Below are 23546 nucleotides of genomic sequence, written 5' to 3' on the forward strand. Positions count from 1 at the left end.
GTGTTGATCCACCGGCTACTTGAAAAGAGACGATGACCAAAAAGGTGGCAGTGATTGGAGCTGGGGTCAGTGGCCTCATCTCCCTGAAGTGCTGTGTGGATGAGGGACTTGAACCCACTTGCTTTGAGAGGACTGAAGATATTGGAGGGCTGTGGAGGTTCAAAGTAAGTGAGATGTTCTTGTTTCCGATTGCATCATACTGCTATTTCTGGGTGAGTGAAGCTGAAGATAGACCTTATTGAGAGAATTCCTAAACAACTTTGAACAGGTTTCATTTTTATTTATTTTTGTAGCACTAAGGAAGCTGAAGTGACAGGGTGGCATCTCTCCCCACCTCTTACAGGTGAGATCTTGGGCAACTTCTTTCCAACTCTCATCTCCATTTACTCAGTTATACATGGAAACTGTAAGAACACTGTACCTGTCCCAAAGTGCTGTTCAAAGATTAAGGGAGATACTGCATGTGGAGAATTTAGAATAGTCTCTGACTTATATTAAAGTTTAATAAATATTGGCTATTAATTTTAAGCACATAATTTATAGATTAGTAAGCAGAATGAAGAAAGATAGGGTTACCCAGGGTCACGTAGCTGGAGGAACTGGCACTCGAGCCTATTGCCAATGCCTCCTAAGCACTAAAAGCCAATTTAAAAAAAGTCTGCTGACGTTGCATTTTTCTTTAAACACGTTAAGCAGATGTTTAAATTCAGAACTCAAGGACAGTGAATATGGGATTAAATATCAGGTATATCTAAAGGAGGCACTAAAACACAGAAGACCCTTCCAGAAAGTGACAAAGGACTGAATGCGTGAAGAGTAGACTTATATCAGTAAAGACCCAGTGCGTTCTCCTATAGCCTCCCACACTGGTGGCCAAGTTGAATAGCACAGGTGCTGCACCAGTTCCAACTCAACCACAAACTGAATGGTGTTTTGTTGTTGCTTTTAAAGCATTAGATTTCTCAAAGGCATACGATCTTAACACAAACCTAAAATCTTTTTTAGTTCTGTTTGTTTTGTTTTTTGATTCTCAATTCTGGGCAGTCGCCCAGACCTAAGTCTCAGAAGAATCTGATAATGATACAAGTTTGACAGACATTGCACAAATACCCATCTTAAAAGAATCTGTTATTTCAACTATCCAAACACATTCAAGTTGATGATGGGGAAATTGAGTCTTCTGGGGCAAGTAGCTTTATTTAAAGCAAAACTGGAAAAACGGCTTGAATCACATTCATTTCGTATTAATAACTGGCCATGGACACCATTATACATTTGCTTGAAAGGGTAATACGACCTGGTAGTAATTCTCGTTTTCATCAAAGATAGATTATTTCTGTCTGCCCATACACATTCCATTTGAGATTTGTCTCCAGGTAACCTCTAGTCTCCTTAAGGAAGGATTGTAGACATTACAACAAAATTCTATTTAATGATAATTTATCATTTTATTTAATTACTTGCTTTAGGATTTAATGTCTAGAAGCAAATGCTCTCTACTTGATATTCACAGAAATACTAACATAGGAGGGGCAAGTTATTTTGAGTGGTCTGTCAGATTTCTAGGAAGGTATTTCTTGTCCCAAAAATACTTCTCTGGCACCCGTTACTTATTCCCTAAAACTTTAGAATTAGGGTTTACAAAAGTTAGACTACAATACGAATTCATTAGTACTTATTTGATAATAAGGACTTATGTAGCAATTCTCCAGAACCTGTGAAATGTTGTATTAAATCGAATAAGTAAGGAAATAAACACAAATGTCTCCATCCCAAAAGTCAGTCTCTTCCCCCCCCCCCCCCCCCCGCCCCGCCTCCAAGAGCGAAACATACAATACGCAACACTGTTTCCCAGCCTGTTGCTGGGACCACATGGAGGAATTATTGCACCAGGGAGATTACTAAGAGCAGGTGCTGCACATCCCAGGGAATTGTGCCTCTGGAAACTCTCCTATCTAGAATCAATTTATAAAATGAACTATTCTTTAATTTTTCTATTCACACGTACTCCATCTGAGAGATCACTTCATACATTTAGTGATGAAAAATAAAAAGACAATTAAAAACTGTATTTTTAAATTTTTAATTGTATTTTTAAAAGATTTATTTATGCATTGGAAAGACAGATACACAGAGAGGAGAGACAGAAAGATCTTTTATCCGATGGTTCATTCCCAAGTGACTGCAACGGGCCAGAGCTGTGCCTACCTGAAGCCAGGAGCCTGGAGCTTCCTACAGGTCTCCCACGCAAGTGCAGGGTTCCAAGGCTTTAAGGCTGACCTCCCTGCTTTCTCGGGCCACAAGCAGGGAGCTGGAAAGGAAGTGGAGTGGCCAGGACTTGAAGCCACATCCACATGGAATTCCAATGCATGCAAGGACTTCAGCCACTAGACCACTGCACCAGGCCCTAATTGTTTATTTAAAAAAAAAAAATTAAGTTCCCGACATGGTAGCTTAGTGGCTAAACCCTTGCCTTGCATGCACCAGGATCCCTATGTGCTCCAGTTCATGTTCTGGTTGCTCCACTTCCCATCCAGCTCACTGCTTGTGGCCTGGGGTAGCAGTGGAGGACGGCCCAAAGCCTTGGAACCCTGTACCTGTCTCGGAGACCCGAAAGAAACTCCTTGCTGGCTTTGGATTGGCTTAGTTCTGGTCATTGAGGCAGCTTGGGGAGTGAAGCAGCAGATGGAAGATCTTTCCCTGTCTCTCCTTCTCTCTGGAAATATGACTTTGCCGTAAAAATCAGTAAATATTAAACAACAACAACAAAAAAGTAAAAAATAAGAAGCCCTACTCCCTTGTTCGAGCCACAATACTGAACTCTGCCCAAAGGTTCTCCAGCACCCTCTAGTGACAGTCATGCAATGTGAGAAAGGTGGATAATTTTACTGTATTCAGTATATTTTTCTGCAAGGAGAACACCAGGAATGCTTGATTTTTCTTCACGGTTCCCACCCAAAGGAGTTCTTGTGATCATTTTCATTAACAAATAACCAGGAGAAGGGGATCTGGGTCAAACTACTTACTAAAGAAATATATGCGATAGAGAGGAATAGCAATGATGGTTGGATGGATTTCTGAAGGCTCACACTTTTACCTCTTGGTTACTGAAGAGAACAGTATTTTTCTTCAGCCATTAATATCCATATTCTTTATCATTTCACATGCCTTGTGTTTTCAGGGAAGTTACCAATACACATCATGTTTCTGAGTGTTTCTGGAGATGTGTGTGGGGGTGGGTAAGGAGTGCACAAGTGTCTATATTTTTTCAAGGTATATATTCCCAGTTAGTTTCATTCACCTTCATTGAACAGTCTCCAGGGATCTCCTCATTTTGCCTTCCTTCCTGTAGAATGAGCCTGAGTTAGTGCTTTCTCTTAACAGGCAACTCCCCTAAGACCCAATTAAACACAAATTGTTTTCTCGAGATACATTTCTCAGAACCTAAAAGGTGCTAGGCACTGCCTCACACAAACGTGAATGAAATAGACAGGTATCATTCAACAGACAAGCCGATCTCAACAGGGTTATAATTAGTTGGGCTGATAAATGATGCCCTTGGTCTGGATACTGTAGCACTACTGCCATAGTTCGATGCTGCATTCACTTCCTGAGGGCTAACACAATAGGAACCAACATTGCTAGAACTATGTTATCTCAATTTGTGCACAAAATAACCTGATACGTCAGTTATTACTGAGGCGAAATTGGAGGTGACAAAGCCAATGATAGCTGCTAGTAAGATTTTTGATGTGTCTCACAACCAGCCACAAAACAGATTCAACACAAACAAATCCACCCTAATGCTCCCTCTCATGTCACAGTTTCAATTACTGATGAGTTTGAGATTAGTTAAAATGCTGAGGTCTCTTCCATTTGAGTCATTGGTGACCCCAAATCTCTCTTACACACTATCCTTGCGAAACTGATTTTAAATCCAATTTTGAAGAAATAATTGTTTCTATACACATTAAACACTTTGTTGGTTTGGTCCTTGGTCAAGAAGAATTTACTGAAAATTCCAATCATCATCTGTCATTCTTCTCATGAATCTCCAGTTTGGGTGCACACAAGTATGAGCGTTGGTTGTTAAAGTAATTGAGAAAAATGTGGGCCAGAGGTGGAGGTTAAAAATGATGATGTGGCTCTCTGGGGTATCATCAAGTGGCACTTCCATAGAGTAAGTGCTCCATGCTGATCTGTGTACTCCATCTGGTTTTTCTATGCCTCACTGTTGCAGTTGGCATGTGCTTATCGACAGTACATCCTGTTCATTTAAAGTGAAACCTTATACAGGACAAATCTGGAACAAGGAGTTGTTTCCTTTCCAGGAGAGATAACTGCCTTATCCTTGTGGTTGCACAAGTCTCCTCCATACATTTATCCAAAGAAGCTGTCATGACGTGATTCAAGCGAGCAGGTTTTTACACCATGCCATGCTGCTCATGTAATGAAACCAAATTTAACATGTCAGGCACTTGTAACCCTCAAGGTAATGAAACATACAATACCAAAATCCTCTGGGTCTCTCCACCAACAGAATAATATACATGGCTGTTAGGTTTCCATATGTTTAAGAGAGTGTTTGCGTGCGAAGAGCACAGACAAGTTTATAGTACACTCTCAGCAGAACAAAGCAAAATTTCTAGCAGGCTATCAACAAGGCCATTTCCTTGTTTCGTCATGGGTACTGAACACCCATGGTAAAGTCATTACGTCCTATTTACAGTGATAGAAAAACACTTCTGATTAACATTATTGTTTTGGTTACCCAACAAACCTAGTGACTGAGTATCTACTGTGACCTGCATAGGCATTAAATGCTGAAATACTAATGTTATAATTAGTGTTTTTACTCCTATGAAAGAGAACAGAGTGTGCAGCGCCTGAGCCAGGGCCGTTAGTCAGGGGGATCTGTAAGTGCCAGCCTACTGGAAGGATGGCAAAATGCAAGAATCCTCTAACAAAGGTTATGCTTCCCAAAGTTCATGTCTGTCAGAATCACCTGTGCAGGGCATCACTCAGACCAACACAGACATCAGAGTTGTCAAAACTCCCCTGAACTGTTCTAATGCAACTTGTTCGCCGATGGACGTTTGCAATCACAATTGTGCCTGCAGTTGTAAGACAAGGATCTAAACAGCGTCAGGAATCTTATTACTTCCAACTGCTTAGATAACTAGCTGTAAGGACAGAGTGTTGCATTGGTAGACCACAGCATAATGAAGTTTCATAAAGAAATGTGGTAGGTTCATTTTTGCAGTTCACAATCTATAGCAAGAAGGTTTTTGCTTTATAAGTTTCTTCCGTCAAAATTGATCAAAGTAGATTATATACTCCGGCAATCTTTCTTAACCTTAGTTTAGTTTTCATAAGCTTTTTATTTTGAAAAAGTCAAAAGTAAATTTCAGTCTGGCCTATGATTAGAAGATCATAAGTCAAATTTCATACTAATAAATTTGGTCTTGCTGTGTAGCTTTTTGACATTCTGAAAATTCTAAATTAAGAAAATTCTCTGCATATGACCATTTATGGTAGGATATTGTAGCAAATTGTGGTAATAGGAAAATGTATTTGCTCTTCAACATCATTTTAGGTACTGCATCTGTTTGACATAAATATGCAAGTTAAATCTATCTGCTTTGAAACCACGTCTCGGTGCTTACTGTTGTTGAAAGCACTGTCTCCCTACTTTTTTATAATATTCATTTATTTGACAGTGAAAGTTGCAGAAAGGAAGACACAGAAAGAGCTCTTCTATCCGCTGGTTCAAACCCCGATTATCTGCAACTGCCAAGGCTGAAGCCAGGAGCCGGGAACTTCATCTGACTCTCCCACCTGGGTGATAGGGGCCCGCTCAGATGTGGGCCATCTTCTGCTGCTTTTCCCAGTCCGTCAACAAGGAGCAGCTGTGACACTTCCTGGCACCAGTGAGAGATGCCAGCCTTGCAGGTTGCAGCTTTACTAATCACACACCAAAGATAGAGACGCTGCTTTCTGCTTTTGCCTCCACATGTCCATTCACAAGGCTCACACACATACTGCTTCTACACAGCTAAAAGCCTCATAAAGATGGAAACTATGCTTGTACTGTTTGCATCTTATTTCTAGCTCTAAGTTCAGGACCTGGACAGGATAAATATTTGATATAGATTTATGTATAATATTTGATATGGAGCCTGCGCGGTAGCTAAACTTCTTACCTTGCATGCTTCAGGATCCCATATAAGGGCCGGTTCTAATCCCAGCAGTCTTGCTTCCCATCCAGTTCCCTGCTTTTGGCCTGGGAAAGCAGTTGAGGATGACCCAAAGCCTTGGGACCCTACACCCGCGTGGGAGATCTAGAAGAGGCTCCTGGCTCCCGGCTTCGGATTAGCTCAGCTCAGGCCATTGCGGCCGCTTGAGGAGTAAATCAGAGGACAGAGGATCTTCCTCTCTATCTCTCCTCCTTTCTGTATATCTGACTTGGCAATACAAATAAAATATTTTTTTAAAAAATAATACTTGATATGGATCTATTTATCAAGTATTTGATATATACTTACATGTATCAAATCTAATATGCACATTCAGTCAATATTAGTTCTTTTTATCCATGGGTAAATAAACCAGTTTTGTCCATCTGTGTCTAAATACACAGACATTACCTAGATGTGGGAAGCAGCAGGGAGACAAAGCATCTTTTAAAATTTTGTTTTCCGGGCCTAGCAGTGTGGCCTAGCGGCTAAAGTCCTCGCCTTGAAAGCACCGGGATGCCATATGGGCGCCCGTTCTAATCCCGGCAGCTCCACTTCCCATCCAGCTCCCTGCTTGTGGCCTGGGAAAGCAGTCGAGGATGGCCCAAAGCTTTGGGACCCTGCACCCGCGTGGGAGACCCGGAAGAGGTTCCTGGTTCCCGGCATCGGATTGGCGCGCACCAGCCCGTTGCGGCTCACTTGGGGAGTGAATCATCGGACGGAAGATCTTCCTCTCTGTCTCTCCTCCTCTCTGTATATCCGGCTTTCCAATAACAATAAAAAAAAAAATCTAAAATTTTGTTTTCCATTTAACCTAACATCCATGATTATCTCTTAATCATTGGGGAAGAAAATTGTGTCCTCATTCTGTTGGTGAATGACTCACATAAAGCTTCCAAAGCAACATTTTTTTTCCCTGCTCTAAAAATTAATATAGGGGCTCAAATATCAGAACCCATTCTCTCATTTCTCAAAATCCTATTAAAATTACCCTGGCAAAGAAATTTGTCACATTTCAAGCTGATTTATTGAGTCTTAAAAAGCAAGCAAGCAAACAAAAACCAACAACAGGAAATGAAACAATTGGCTACTATAAATAAATTATGACAAGTTTAATACTTTTAGCTCTAGCAATGTTACAAGCAAAAAAACAGGCAAACCTTTATAAGACACGTGTTTTGAAGTGAGGCATTGTGTTGAGCACTTTAATGTCATAAAATCTTGTATTAGCTATTTGATGTTAGAGTTATTAATGAGCTCCATTTTACACAGGAAAACAAGGAAACTCACTTAACGAGCTTGTCCATGATCACAAAGCCTTTAAAGGAAGTAGATTAGGAGACCAACCTAGACATGTTGACTCCGGAACCCTGGATTTTCCCTCCCAAAATTATGTGGTGTTAGGGAAATTAGTATTTGTGTGTGTGTGTGTGTGTGTGTGTGTGTGTGTTTCATGAACTACTTCCCCTGTTTGTATAAAAATTTCAGATATTCAATCTTGCTAAGGAAATTGTGTTTCATCACACGGCAGCATCTAGAAATAATTTCACGCATCCAATTAACTTTAATGTTATGCAATTTGAAGTAGTAGTTGAAAATAAAAAATACTATAATTTATTCATCCAGGGTTAAGACCATTATGCTTCTAGGTATTAGATAACCTTCAACTATATTATGGTACAAACTTAACACATAAATTGAGTTAAAAGAAATGATCTCCCAAATCTTGATTGTGAATCAAAATGTTAAACACATCAGTCCTGGAATAAGTCTATGCTACCTAAGAGTGCATAAGTAAGTGGATTATGCGTACATCAATGACCAAGAATATAAAGCAAGCAGAGAAAAGGAAGAATTATTTAGAAGAATTCTCCATACATAGTCATCTTAAGTGATACGAACTAAGATCAAACAGCACTCTAGCTCCACTGATTTATGTTCAGATAAAAACTGAAATTAAGGGAAGAGAGAGAGAGACTCTAGTACACATAGAAAAGCTTTTTTAAACAGCAAACCACATTAAGATCTCACAGGTTTAATCCTTTCAGGGAGGTTGAAGGACAGCTTCTTGTACAGAGAGCTCATGCGTAGTGTTAAACATCCTTTGCCAGTTCCTTTGATGTTGGTTTAAGCAGCTCTCCTGGATGCCCTTTTACTGTGTGGTGAACAAGTTGTTGTAACTGACATTGTTATTTGCTTCAATAACAGTAGTTATTACTACCAAGCAACCAGTGCCTCCCCATTGTCTTGGCACATACAATCGGAAACAGAATTCTGACTTATGTGCTACTCCTTCTACCAGTCTCATCATCTCTTAAAGTGTTGCCTGAAATGTAAAGAGGTCTTCATTACTTATTTTTATTTTATTATTATTATTATTATTTTGATGATCTTTACATAGTTGATTAGGGCACAAAGGGTCAAGGGTTACAGGTAAGTGGTTAAGACCATTGTTTCCACATTCTTTTTTTTTTTTTTCTTTTTTCTTTTTGCTGTATCTAGGGGAAGGGGAGCGATAAAGGGAGAAGCCCCACCCAGCATCCAACCCATCCCGGGGTTCCCAATATGGCGCATGCTCTGAGCACACTGCTCAGGTGGTTTTGATAATTCAACAGTTCTGCCAGTCTCACCATTCCAAGCACAATGAAATCTCTCCAGAATCAACTGGCTGACATAGTCCACCCTGGAGTCTCTGCTTGCCCAGATTTTCACTTCCAACACGTAGCTGGGGTAGCTGATTGATTTGTTCTGTCCTCCATCCTCTGCTGTTGTACCAGGTGTCCTCTGCAGACTCCAATGGACTGCCATATCTTCCGTGTGCACCCGGATGTGCTGTCCACTGCTCTGTCTGAGCCTCCGAGGAGGCTCAGCTCTGACACATGCACTCCACAGTCAGACCATGGAACCTGCACTTCTCTTCATGGTTGGGGTTTAGCTGGACTGTGCGATAGACTGTGGTGATATTTAAGTAAACAAAATAATTTATTTAAATGAATTCCTACACGCTTTCTGCATCTTTACTCTGATGCTGAACCATAATAGCAACACTACCCTTTACCTGAATTATGTCTCAAACACCACCTCTTCAGAAGTGTCTATCAAGGAGTTCTTGGGTACAATTATTTAAATCTTCCTGTTAAGATCTTGTTAATACTTCGATCCGAGGGATGCTGAATCACACTTGATCCTTTCTATGGTTGAACATAAAGAATATTATGCAGATAACTGCTTGCAGAAGAAAGTATAAGCCAAATCCTAACACCGAGAGCTCATATCACTAAAGCACACGCACCAACAACTGAAATCAAGTTCAAGATTTGATCGTTGATAAATCATTTGAAGAAGCTTGCAAAAAATCATAAAGGCAGACAAGTCCAAATCACAATGTGAGCCCCCTCTGCTCCTACCCTTCACCTAGAATCCCTCACATAGAATTCTTAGATAATTTGTCCCGTGTCTCAGGCATCACGGATTTCTAAGGAGGTATAGGCTACGTATATCCTACCCAGAGGGAATTGAGGAAGCAAACTGATTGTTGTAAATATTGTCATTAACAAGGTATAGGCCTAACATGCTACATATCCTGCAGTTTGCCCAAGAAACTCCATCCCCAGTTTCACTGATGTCAGCAACACCTTCAGTGAGCAACAATGGTAGGTGACAAATGGGTTGCAGTTCCCAGAATGGCACAGCTAATGCATTTCCCACCATCAACTTAACTCCTTGATCATGTACAACAATAAGAAGGTGATACCACTCAAGGATTAGATGAAGAAAGAGGAGTAGAAATTTTTTAGAGTAGGGACCTTGTAAATGCATGATTATTGCTAACTTTTTACTCGATTCTTTAGGAAAACGTGGAGGATGGCCGGGCAAGTATCTATCACTCTGTCATCACCAACACCAGCAAGGAAATGTCCTGTTTCAGTGACTTTCCGATGCCTGAAGATTTTCCAAACCTCCTACACAATTCTAAACTTCTGGAATATTTCAGAATTTTTGCCAAAAAGTTTGATCTTCTCAAATATATTCAGTTTCAGGTATTGTAATTTTGGGAAAATGGGGTTCTTTTCGTTAATCCAGTTCACATTTAAATAGCAAAGGCACTCTGAAGATGAAAGGAGTTTTTAATGAAGCATCCCAGTGCAAATATTACTGGAGGAAATGGGGATGCCATGTCAGCTAAAAGGAGTGTCATTACCTCTAATTCTGTACATCTGGCAAAAGAGGAAACTCATTCATTAAAACTTTGAATGTTGATGATATTAATGGCAATATTATATGTAAACTAGTGTTAGAGTCAATACCTCTAGTCTCATTGAGCATGGAATGTTCCATGAAGAAAATCAAGCTCCTGTTTTTCTGAACCTCTCTATCAAAATGATTTTTCACCCAACTGCTGAAGTCACTAACATGCTCAATATCATCCATTCATAACATGAACAATTATTCATATTTATTTTTCTCTGGGCGCAAACTCCAGAAACTCATATATGGTCACATTATTTTGAATGACCTTTTCCTGTGTTTCTTGAAAAGCGAATGATTAGCACCAAAACAAAAATCACAATATTCTTAGGGATAGGTGTTTGCTACAAGAACGAGGATGCTACCTGGGAGCCTTGGGTGTCCTACTGTAATAAAATGTTAACAACTGCTATTGAGTGGAGGGCTGACAGTGTGTGAGGCACTCTGCCAAGTGTTTCACAAACAACACCTTGTCTTAGCAGAGTCCACACAAATGTGATCCTGACAAATGGTGCTTTGTAATTTGAGGGGTTGGGAGGTCAGCATGTGTCTTTTACCCTTGTCCAGACACACTGCCTTCTTTTCCTTTTCCCTCGAAAGCCTTTTTTCAGTACTTAACACCCTTGAATATCTGAATTCCCTCTGCTGAATAGCCCTTTTGCCCAAAGCAACATATCCTTAGCCACCAGCAAATAAGGGCACACTTAATAGTCTTTACCTTTGTAACCTGAAATGGTCCCAAATGGAGTCACAGATGACATTCAGTTTGCCACTGGACAGACTTCTAAACATGTCCCATGTAATGCTGGAGTAATTCTTAAGGATGCCTTCTCTTTGTTTGTTCAAGACAACTGTGATTAATGTGAAAAGACGCCCAGATTTTTCATCTTCCGGCCAGTGGGAGGTTGTAACCGAGAGCAACAACAAGGAGCAGAGTTCAGTCTTCGATGCAGTTATGGTCTGCAGCGGCCACCACATTCTCCCTAACATCCCTCTGAAGTCATTTCCAGGTGAGGAATGAGGACAGCCCTGCCTTCTGAAATGGGTTTGGATACTTTCTATGAAATTGGATGGATAGGCAGGACTCACTATGAAAGAGCCTAATGTTAAGATTGGGAAAGAGTTGAAAAAATGAAAGATAACGAATGACATATTAGTTTCTTGTGAATTATTTTGTCCACATTGATTATCAATGGGGTACTGACTTACTGCAAGATGTAATGGCTGTGTGACCAGATTTTATTTTTTTGCTTATTCAAAATTAGAAAAATATTCTAATTAATACATAATTACAATAGTAGTACTTCATCTCTTAAAGGAATAGTTTCTTAAAATATCTTCTGTGCGTTTCGTGTAGCAGTAAGACCAAATACAATGTCAATTAAAAATATGTCCCCTCAAAAATCAAGGAAGAAAGAGGAAGTATTAGTATATTCTTGGCATGGAGTTTTATGAACTACCTGGAATCTGTTCATCATTAAATTAACATGAGAACTGGTAAAAATTGTGTCAAAATAGTTATCGTACATGTTCTGTAACCTTGAGAGTCTATTAATGCATTTGTTTTAAAAATCAATAGAAAACAATTTAAAGCCATGGAATATCTGTTATATAATGCTGAAGAGTCACCGTGCAATTCAAAACAGGATAGTGGGTAGCACAGAGCACCTGGGTCTACTCCACCTGTCAGAATCGTTTGTCACTGATAATGATGCAAGCTGCAGCCTCTGAAACCAGTGTTGATTCTGTGCTGCGTACATGGTGCCTGACATTTTGCAATGTGCTTTATTCTTTGATTTCGTTATTGGCCTTGTGTTTGCAACTCTTTTGAAAGCAAAGTAAGATAGGTGATTGACCCCAGAAAAGCTGACAACAAAGTTGTGTTCAGATGAGCTTGCCATAATTGCTGACTCTGAAGTTCACTGCCTTCTTTTTTCCCCCAAGGTATCGAGAAGTTCAAAGGCCAGTATTTCCATAGCCGCCAATACAAACACCCAACTGGACTGGAAGGGAAACGTATTTTGGTGATTGGAATAGGAAACTCGGCCTCAGACATTGCCGTTGAGCTGAGTAAGAACGCTGCTCAGGTGTGGTGCTTTCTGCTTATCTGGGACTGTGGGGAAGGGGAAAGAGCAAAGACATGACCAGGAACCCCACCCAGCTGTAGACTCAAGGCTCCTTTACTCATTAATCAGTCGGCTGACCCATGTGTTGTCATAGCAAATCTGAAAGTAAAGGAGATGGAGTTGACCTCCCAGCTCTGCCACCAACCTGCCAGATAGCCTGGAATGAATCATTTCTGTTCTTGGGCTGTTTTTACAATGAAAAGTCTCAGCCAGACAATTTTCAGTACAAGAGATCTTATTTCTACCCAGGTGAGTTTAAAAACAAGATGTTGACCTATTCCTACTTGGGAGAGTCACTTTAAAAACCTAGTGTAAATTTGAAGTAAATGTGAAATATAGACAATCCTGTTTCTGAAGTATCCCCCAAATAAATATTCAATTGATAGTTCAACTCCCAACAAAAGTCAAAGATATTTCAGTGCATCCTGAGACCTTCCAACCATTGTCATTCACTTAGTGAATGACAGAGCAGATCAGGGGGTCCCAATGTTCTCTCACCTCTGGGTGTGTATGTGTCTGTGTATCTGCCTTTCAAGTAATAAACAAAAAATATTTTAAAAGGTAGATAATGCTGATAGAAATGATTGGGAATAACAGCAAATAAATTACTTCTGGAAGGACGTATGTTAGACCAAACCTGAGTAACAGCTCTGAGTCCTCTCCGGTAGCATACCCTCTTACCAGCAGTTAAGCCAGGAGGCCTGTCATGTTTACACTGGCCTCCTCATTCCGGCGTCTGACTGCACAGACTTGCCACGACCATGGCCACAAGCAGCAAAGGTTTATTATATTCAGCTGACATGTTCAGAGCTTGAGATCCCCAGCAGCCTACATGATAAACAAATGTGTTCCACGGCAGATGAACCAAAATTCCTCAGACTCATCTGCCAGTCACTATCAGAGCAGGTCATGAACACCAGAGATTTTCTAAATCTGAGAAGTCTTCACTCTTTTGGTTCTGAAAACACTTTGCACTTTCCAAAGCTTTAGGACCTCGATGTGAATAATAAGGGAAGAGGCAGTAACTGTGAATGTTTGGAGCAGAGCCTTCATTCTGGAAATAATTTCAAAACTTGGGAAACGGAGTATAATGCAATAGGGTGAGGGTAGCGGAATTAAGTGAAGACCTGTCCTGAACCCCTAAATGCTGTCAGAGTTATGACTTCCACTTAGAACAGGTAGTCTGAAGGCTCCAAATCTTGGATTGCAGAAACCACCTCACATAGGTCTTATCTTCAAAAAACTTCCTGAAGATGACATATTCAGTGTCAAGAAACTACCAGGTGATCTTGTGTGTCTTACGGCTCCTTAAACAATCTTTCACATGAAGCATGTCTTCAGTGTTTAGTAGACTAATAATAAAAATCTACAATTGCAATCAACATTTTATACAAATTTTATCTTAACAACACCACATGTGCACTGTGTGAAGATTTATGAATTTTAAATTGGTGTTAATCCAAATCTTTTTCATGTCACTATGAAGCTCTCAATCATTTGTTTCAGAAATTCTAAATCATATAAACGCCACTAGATTAGGAGGTACTTCACTTCGAGGTAAAACATCTCAACAGAACCACTATGCTATGTATTTGGTTTAGCAATTCAAATGTCAATTAGGATCCAACCTCACATAGTTCAGTCCACGGATCCAGCTTCTGATGGCAACTTCCTGCTAATGCAGACCTTGACAGGCAGAGTGATGGCTCAAGTAGTTGGGTTCCTCACTCCCACGCGGGAGACCTTAACTGAGTTCTCTATCTCAACACTAGCCTCCCCCACCACATCCCCAACCACTATAGGAGCAAAAAAAAGGAAGATGCCCCCTCCCTCTCTCCTTCCTCTCTCTAGAATATAAATTTTAAAGAAAAATGTAAGAACTTTAGTGAGCTCTCAGGCCATATATGTCATGATGTCATGTATTTCCTACACAGTTGATACCTCCCAAAGGGGACAGCATTCTAATTGTTTCTTTTTAATTTTGTTTGTATTTGAATGGCAGAGTTACACACACACACACACACACACACACACACTCACAGGTCCTTATCCCACTGGAATACTTTCCAAATGGCTGCTCTGGCCTGATCTGTGCCTTCCATGTGGTTACATGGGTCCAAGAGCTTGGGCCATCTTCTGTTGCTTTCCCATATCTTAAGTAGGGAATTGAATGGAAAGCGGAGCAGCCAGGACATAAACAGGCACTCATATGGTATGCTGGTGTCACAAGCAGGGGCTTAGCCTACTAAGCCATGGTGCTGGCCCCCCAACCATACCCTAATTTACACTGCATCCCTTTTTTGCTCACCAGGTATATATTAGCACCAGAAAAGGTGCCTGGGTCATGAGCCGTATCTCTGAAGATGGCTATCCTTGGGACATGGTGTTCCACACTAGGTTTAACTCAATGCTCCGAAATGTTCTGCCACGAGTGGTTGTAAAATGGATGACGGAACGACAGATGAATCGGTGGTTCAACCATGAAAATTATGGTCTTGTACCTGAAAACAGGTAGAGTTTCTTTCCTGTAGTATACTCTGTTAGACCTTCCATCTTCTGAAATAAAAAGCTGTCACAGATACTAGTCGGAAAATGATCAGCTCTTGGAACAAGTTCTGCAACTACTAACGGCAAGGCTAGATGGCAGTTGTAAATATGTGCATTGGACTGAAAAGCTGGTAGTTTTTATTAAATGAAAATTTGGGGAAAGAAAATCTAAATCATCTCTATTGGATGTAGATATAGGAAGGTCAATAATATACATCAGGAAAGTTTGATGGTAGGAAGAAAGCCATAAGAACACTGTCCACCTGAATTGGCTGATGTTGATGGTAGATCTTGTAGATGAAAAGGATAATGCCACTTGCGGGTCGACCACCAGACATTTTAAAGTCAAAGTTTAAAAATCCATTCAGAAATCGTGGAAAGGTTGTTTGTTGGTTTCAGCCCATAATGGTTTACTGATTAATTAACATCCATTACCTCCTCTCCTCTGCACTTTCTGGACCTTATGAGTAATTTTAGGATGTGTGTGTGTGTGTGTGTGTGTGTGAATTCATTAGTAAGCAAAGTGGTCTGAGCCTGATTCTGTTTACAAACATGGAAGTTGCCAACATGGTTATTGAGAACTACAACCAATGCCTTGTAGATGGCATAGATCCTGGAATTTCAATTCCAGATTTGTTCCACATTCCCTTCCCTCCCAAAATATCCAAGAAGATGAAGGAGAAATATTTTGCTCTCAAAGCAGAACTGGAATATTCACTGTTGCCCAGTATTGTAAAGGTTGCTTCAACATTGTTGGGGTGGGAAACCTTTCTTTCAGACTGGTGTGGAGGGAAACACTCTTTCTCAATCTGATAAGTAAGGCTTTGCAAACTCTGCATAGGATAAAGGTTGTTCCCCTTGGGAGTTTTTCAGAACATATTATTTTCTCATTGTGTCAAAACAAATTATTGTGATCTCAAAGTTATATATCACTGACATTGTAGGCACAATTATTATAGATGTTTATTTGTTCTTAAGTTGATAACACTTCTTCCCTTAAAAAAATAAAAAAGAAATCTTTAGAACCTTTTGAGAAAGGACATGAAACTTCTATTCTGAGATCTGCTACCTGTACCACATAGAGCAAAACAGACTTTACTCCATCGCCCTAGAGGTTGAATCAAGAACAGATACCAAACCTAGCTTTATACATTGCTTTTCACACTAATCTCTTAAGGCATTTCAAGAGTAATGAAAATTTAACATTTTTCCTCTTCCTTAACTTTATATTATAGGGATAAATACAATAATTAAAGCTGTATGACACAAAAACATCATAGAACCACAAACTGGGTAACTACCACCAGAATACTCCTACATTCAAAATTGACATCTTGTCTAAACACTTAGGGAATCTTCTTTTTTTTTTTTTTTTTTTAAAGATTTTATTATTATTGGAAAGCCGCAAAAACAGAGAGGAGGAGAGACAGAGAGGAAGATCTTCCATCCGATGTTTCACTCCCCAAGTGAGCCGCAACGGGCCGGTGCATGCCGATCCGAAGCCGGGAACCTGGAACCTCTTGCAGGTCTCCCACATGGGTGCAGGGTCCCAAAGCCTTGGGCCGTCCTCGACTGCTTTCCCAGGCCACAAGCAGGGAGCTGGATGGGAAGTGGAGCTGCCGGGATTAGAACGGGCGCCCATATGGGATCCCGGGTCTTTCAAGGCGAGGACATTAGCCGCTAGGCCAATGCGCTGGGCCCCGAATCTTCTATCTTTAAAATATCTTTTACTTATACCACTGACATGTTTTCTTATATGAATTGAGGGGAAAGTATTTGTAGCATGAGTAGAAAGCCAGTTAAAAGTTAGTGCAGGCCAACTAGTTCAGTTGATTTTATTGATATTTAATAAATCCCTGCATTTGCAGAACCACCAAAAGTTATCAAGAAAGTTGAAAATCCCTGTATAAAGAATGCTTCTGAGTGATTTTTCTGTGTCCCAGATACCTTTTGAAAGAACCTGTACTAAATGATGACCTTCCCAGTCGTATACTCTACGGAGCCATCCAGGTGAAACCGAGAGTGACAGCACTGACAGAAAGCTCTGCCATCTTCGAGGATGACACGGTGGTGGAAGACATTGACGTCATTGTCTTTGCAACGGGATATACATTTGCTTTTCCTTTCCTAGAAGAGTCACTTGTGACAATAAAGGAAAATATGGTCTCACTGTATAAGTACATGTTCCCTCCACAACTGGAGAAATCTACCCTTGCATGCATTGGTCTCATCCAGCCGCTAGGTTCCATTTTCCCAACTGTGGAGCTTCAAGCCCGTTGGGCAACAAGAGTGTTTAAAGGTAAGTGAATGGGCCCAGGGATGGGTGGCTGAGGTTTCGGAGCTGCTGGAGCTTGCTTAATATTTTAGACAAGCAAGTTATAGTGAGAACGTTGACCATACTGATACTGCTTACAAGATTGACATCCTGAAGTGCTGGTGGAGAACTTGAAACATAACAAATATGGAAACATAGCAATAATAGATGACTATTATCATCCCCTTTAAAATATTACACAGTTCAGAAAAATTCTGTTGGCATAAAGCTAAGTAATATTAACCTATGCTTGAGTCATGTGGAATCAAGTTAAGGAGGAAAATGTTTGAGACACCAATTTTTAAACATATGGTGATTATAAATCCCTCAGGGTGATGTATTTCATGCAGTATTTAAGACAACACTTAGGATGCCTGTATCCCATACTGAAGTGCCTGAGTTCAAATCCTGACTGCACTTCTAATTTCAGCTTCCTGCTGATGTGTAGGCAAGCAGACAGCCGGGAAGGCTCCAGTACTTAGGTCCCTGTCATTCACATGGGAAACCTGGATTGAATTCATGAATCCTAGATTTGATCTAGCCCATCACCCACTGTTACAGAGCATTTGAAAAAGTGAACAAGCAGATGAAAAATCCCCTCTCCCTCTTTCTGACTCTCTCTCTTCCTCCCTCTCTCCCTCTTCCTATCTTTCACATCCCTTACAAATACACAATTTTTTCAAAGTGAAAATATAAATTCTGCAGAATAAATGTGCACCAATAGACTTAGGGCTTAGTTCACATGTAATTCCACATGTTTAGTACTTAGGCAGCTCAATGTACATCTTCATGTAAATGCAAAAACCTTAAAAGGGGTGCTTCTGAGCATATTTGCAGAGCCACATGGAAGACTTGATTGTGTTCCCACAAAATTTCATTAGATTCCTAACACTGAACTTAGACCAGCAGGGCAGGAAGGAATTCACACAGTTCATTTCAATCTAACATGTCAAGTGTGTTGATAGAGGACTGCATGGGTTCCTATGGAAAGGGAAATGGTGCTTGGCAGGAAAATATAAGGGAAGGACACAAGATCAAGGGAAATTTCCCGGATGCCTGACAGAAAAGGAATTGGCAGAGCAAAAGCACAAAGGCGTTACGCACAGGGAGAATTAACCATTTGGCATTCCTAGTGTGTGATGTCCAGGGTGGGAAGAACGAGAGATTAATTCTGAGGCAGACTTGGCCAGAACAAGGCAACTTGGCCAGAACAAGGTAAACTGTGCTTAGTTTGGAGTATTAACATGTCAATCTGTTCTTCCCAAATCCAGTTGAACATAAACGTCTTTTGGGTGGAACTTCAGCAGCCATTTACTCTGGCATGATGACCTGGGATTTGAGAAAACTCTTCAGCCACAGGGACCAATAAAGCATTGTAAACTGTGCAGACACCCTATCAGATGTACACTTTACATGATTTAATTGAACAATTGTGCGGAATACAGACTTGAAAGGGGAGGCTGACACCAGAGAGAAGGTTAATTCAATACCCTATACTGAATTATGAAATACCTAAGCCGGGGAAGCTCAACAAAGTGAAAATAAAACTATAAATGTCAGAAATGGTTAAGAATATGCTGATTAGTTCAATGTGAGAATAAGAGATAGAGGGAGAGGAGTCAAGCAGGGTTTGATGCAGTACGGTGTAGTGACTAGAAGAGGGTATACAGAAAAGATGCAAGGCTGGACTAGAAAGCTTCAGTGAAGAGCTTAGTTTTGGGCTGTGTGGACCTAAGCTACCTAAAGACGAGTCATAGGTGGGGGCTTCACTGTTTTTCAACACCAGAACATTCGTAAACAGGAGATGAAATCACAAACTCACACTCCAATCTCTTGCATCAATTTCCTTTTTCTATGACCCCTGCACTTCTGTAGTCAATTTCACATTAGCACTCCTTTAACTAGTCTCCCTAATTTTAGGTTTATTCTCTTGTGAACCCATTTCCTTAAATTCACCAGCCAGAGAGATCTCTTCAAAAGCCACGTATGAACTTGTGTCTTGATGTAGGGAATTCCCATAGCTTCTGTTTGCCTTCAGGAAAAAACCCACACCACTTGGCATGGTCTTTCTTATCTTCAAACACAGAGGCACTGAGTCACCTTCTCAGAGTCTGCTCTGCCTGTTGATCTCCTAGTTCTTGCTTCAGGCTGTGTTCTACAGGCAGCTTCAGTTAGAAGGTTGTAGGAGTGGCACCCTGGTGTTCAGTAGCACAGCAACCCTGACTGGCAAGAGAACTTTAAATAGTCAGAGTGTAACTTAAAGGCCAAGTTACTAGATAAAGCATTGATGAGAAATCAAACTTGCTACTTAAACTAAGCTTTTATTTCCTAGGCTTATGCACCTTGCCTCCAGAGGGGACAATGATGGCAGACATTATTCAGAGAACTGAAAAGAGGATTGACTTGTAAGAATGTCTTTTAAAAATACTTTACATAATAAATAAAACAGTGTTTCTCAAGGCACAGTGATCTAACTACCGACAAGAACACTTAGCTAATCGTTAAAATGCAAATGACTGCATTACAACTCAGACCAAGAGAATTAGAAACTGGATCAGACTGAGCATTTGCATGTTTGTATTATTATAGGTAATTCTTATCTTGTTTAAGAACAAACTACTTACATATAAGAACTGTATTAAATCAGAACATTTCTCTTTGCTTAGTTTCATTTGGTTTTATAGGATGACCATCGAGTCACATAGACTCTGGTTACGGAGGAGATGGGATAGGAATAGCTAATTCATCTAATGTTCACTGAGTATCTACTATATGACTGCTAGTCCCCCAGGAACTTTGAAGATTCAGCAAATAAATGTTAATCACGTGCTCTGGCAAGATGCCAAGCTTGGTCTTCACATGTGTTACCTCATGAATCTTGGCAGCAATGTTGGCTAGCAAATACTTGCCTGGAGAAGTACAGTTACCTAATAACTCCAAATCCACTGTTATCAATCTGACCACATTTCTAGAACTTCCTTGAGATCATGGCTGCTTATTTTACATCCTGCTCTCAGAGACAGAGAGCTCCTAATAAGATCAACTCACACTTTGCATGAGTGATGCATCCAAAACTCACTCAGCCTCGAAAGTCTAATATTCTCATTTAACTTAGAATGTTTTGTAACTCTTTCCTTTTTCTTCCTTCATTAAGGTTTGGAGAAAGCCAGAGTCAGAAACTGCAGACCAATTACGTCGACTACTTGGACGAACTGGCTTTAGAGATTGGGGCAAAGCCAGACATACTCTCTTTCCTGTTTAAAGATCCTAAACTGGCCATGAAACTTTATTTTGGACCCTGTAATTCCTACCAGTACCGCCTGGTTGGGCCTGGGCGATGGGAAGGAGCCAGGCATGCCATCTTTACCCAGAAGCAAAGGATACTGAAGCCTTTAAAGACACGGTCTCTGAAAGCTTCATCTAAGTTTCAAGTTTCTTTTTTGTTGAAATTCCTCGGCCTTTTTGCTCTTATTCTGGCCTTTTTCTTCCAACTTCAGTGATTCCGATCTGTCCACAAAACACTTTTGCCATTTTTATCTTGTCAATCAATACCTCTTTTGAAAACAAAGATTAAAAGACAAAAAGTAGTAAATCTACATCCTAAATTTTGGAATTGGTGGAACAAATGAAGCAATAATTATGGAGAATTAGCAAAACCAAGTCTTCACATTAAAACAAAATTACGCCATGTAGTTTTTTTTTTTCTTAGTCCACATGGGTAGAATGCCAGGCCTTATGTGCAAAATGTATTTGGAAAACATAGTGGAATTACACAGATTAGAAAGAAAATCCTGTGGTTTAAGTCATTGCACAACTTAAACCATGATTAGTATTTAACTCTGGCCCAGGGTTCCCAATGGTCTCACCACCTACATTATATTTGGTAACTGAGTTCTCAGTTGTGAATTCATACCACATTTGTTTGGTGGGAGATCACTTAAGATTACTGTGGGGAAAAAAATGAGAGGATAGATTTGGAAAGCAGTGGCAATGTTCACACAGGTTTAGGTCCTCGTACTGAATCCTGGACAAATAGCCACATTTCTTATATTTTACAGAAGCAATGCTAGAAAAGTAAACGTAATATGCCATAAAAGCTAACAGATACATAGATTTAGTGCTTGACATAGACCAGACAGTGCTAATGTGCATGTAATATGTGTCAGTTCATTTAGATATCACAATTCTATTAAATGCGTACAGATATTTTGCCTGTGTGTATAATAATGAAACTGAGATTCAGTGCAATTGGATACCATGTCTAAGACCATTCAACTGGTCTTGCAATGGAGTTGGGATGGAGACATAGGTCTCTTGGACTCTAGAACTGAAGATCATAACGTTTTCCTATAACACACACACACACACACACAATGGCCTGCTTTTGATAAAGTACTTATTAATTATATACAACCATACACATGTTACTTTTGAAACCTTATACAGAAAAGAAAAAGCATTCTCCTTGCAAATATAATCTGATTTTATTTGTCGTTTTAGGCTTACTCTTCTACTAGACCTAAAATATATAGGAAGAAATTTACACTGAAATACAGCTATGCGATAACATCTAAGATAGCCTTTGCTATTTTGGAAAGAAAAGAACTAAGGAAGAAAATCTCCTGAACCAAAGAAAGGCTCTGTAACAACGGAGCCTTAAATCTAGCTCCAGCCACATCAGCAACCAGGGCAAATGTAATCTTTGTCAACTGAGAAGCAGTACTACACCATTCGGGAGACACAAATCTTTTCTTGGAATCGAGATTTAGACAATACACAAACAACTCATCATCAATAGCATTGAGCAATCATAGCTGATAAATATCTGGTCTCGGAGCATTGATGACAGCTGCTCTTTGCATGAACTGTGTTTTGTGAGATAAGCTAGAGTCCAGAGCAAGACCTTCAAAGAGAGAGAGAACAAAGGTTGGAAATGCTACAGGCTTTGAGGACACAGTTCGTGGTTTTGGCCTAGATTTCTCCCTCAAGGGCCCCAAACAATGTACTGGCAATCTGTCAGTGGAAGCATGTTTTCTAAGTCTACTGCAATTATACCATTAAGATTACAAATCACATCAAATCTTAATAAGCATGATGTTTTGATTGTTCTTATAATTTCCTATACTTGATCTTAGCCAAAAGGCCAAGAAGCAATGTTCTTATAAATTCTTTTTTAAAAAAATCACAAGTAATCAATAAACTTATTTTTAATTGAAAGACAATTACTGATTATTGACATTTTTCCAAGCCATTGTGTTAATAATAATTATAATAAAATCAAGCCTTTATAGCAATGGTCAACCAACTACTACCAGTGGGCCAAATTAAGTCGATCACCTGTAAATAAAATTTTACTAAAACACTATCACACCCATGTATGCTTGGTGTTGCAGTTAAGTTTGCAAAGTATTATCGTGTATAACTCACTTCATCATATAATTTCTAATACCCATTGAAGTGCAGTTATTACCCTATTTCACAGTGGAAGAGATGGAAAATATTTACTAGACTGATGCTGAATCAGTGAGAAAAGTGGCTCATTATAACAACAGAGTAAACTGTATGCCTCTGGAAAGTTTAAAATGTTTCCAAACATTCAATCAGTTATGTCAACATACGCAGCTCATTTACAGAGCTGCCTCTGAGGAAGCCCCATGGGGCCTGTGGTTTTGCCTATGTCGACCGCTAGTGTGAAACTATCCCAGACAGTTATCCAGAATTGCTGGTTCCGAACTGATCCATAAACGACCTGCATCAGAATGACTTGGGGAGGTTACACAAGTGCAGCTTCCTGAACATAAACACGTATGTCATGCAATCCTGCTAGACTGGAATTTCTGCTGGAGTCAGCGGTTTTGCTAAACACTCCCAAAACATCACATGAATAAGAAATATAGAAAACACCCAACGGGGTCTCTCAAAAGAAGCTGTTTCTAGAGATTGATTAATGAATTTTCCTTCCTTCCAGGTTTAATTCGTTCTTCTTTAGCTTTTTTGCTTTGTGTTGGATTCCTATAAAAGATGTTAGTAGGGTACCACCCTCCTACAAAATCTGCCCCCCACCCCAACCCATGA

The 23546-nt window shown here is 40.0% G+C and overlaps 1 protein-coding gene across 1 annotated transcript; it reads left to right on the plus strand.

Annotated features, from left to right (window-relative positions):
- Positions 1-21371, plus strand: FMO2 (flavin containing dimethylaniline monoxygenase 2). The gene is made up of 8 exons (XM_004599176.3): positions 1-164; positions 10088-10276; positions 11332-11494; positions 12429-12571; positions 14922-15121; positions 17101-17456; positions 19804-19876; positions 20626-21371. The coding sequence occupies exons 1-8, from the start codon at positions 33-35 to the stop codon at positions 20969-20971; spliced, it is 1602 nt and encodes a 533-aa protein (XP_004599233.2). The 5' UTR covers positions 1-32; the 3' UTR covers positions 20972-21371.
- Positions 21372-23546: the final 2175 nt, after the last annotated feature.

The sequence above is a fragment of the Ochotona princeps genome, chromosome 2 (assembly GCF_030435755.1).
Source record: "Ochotona princeps isolate mOchPri1 chromosome 2, mOchPri1.hap1, whole genome shotgun sequence".
Classification (NCBI taxonomy): Eukaryota; Metazoa; Chordata; class Mammalia; order Lagomorpha; family Ochotonidae; genus Ochotona; species Ochotona princeps.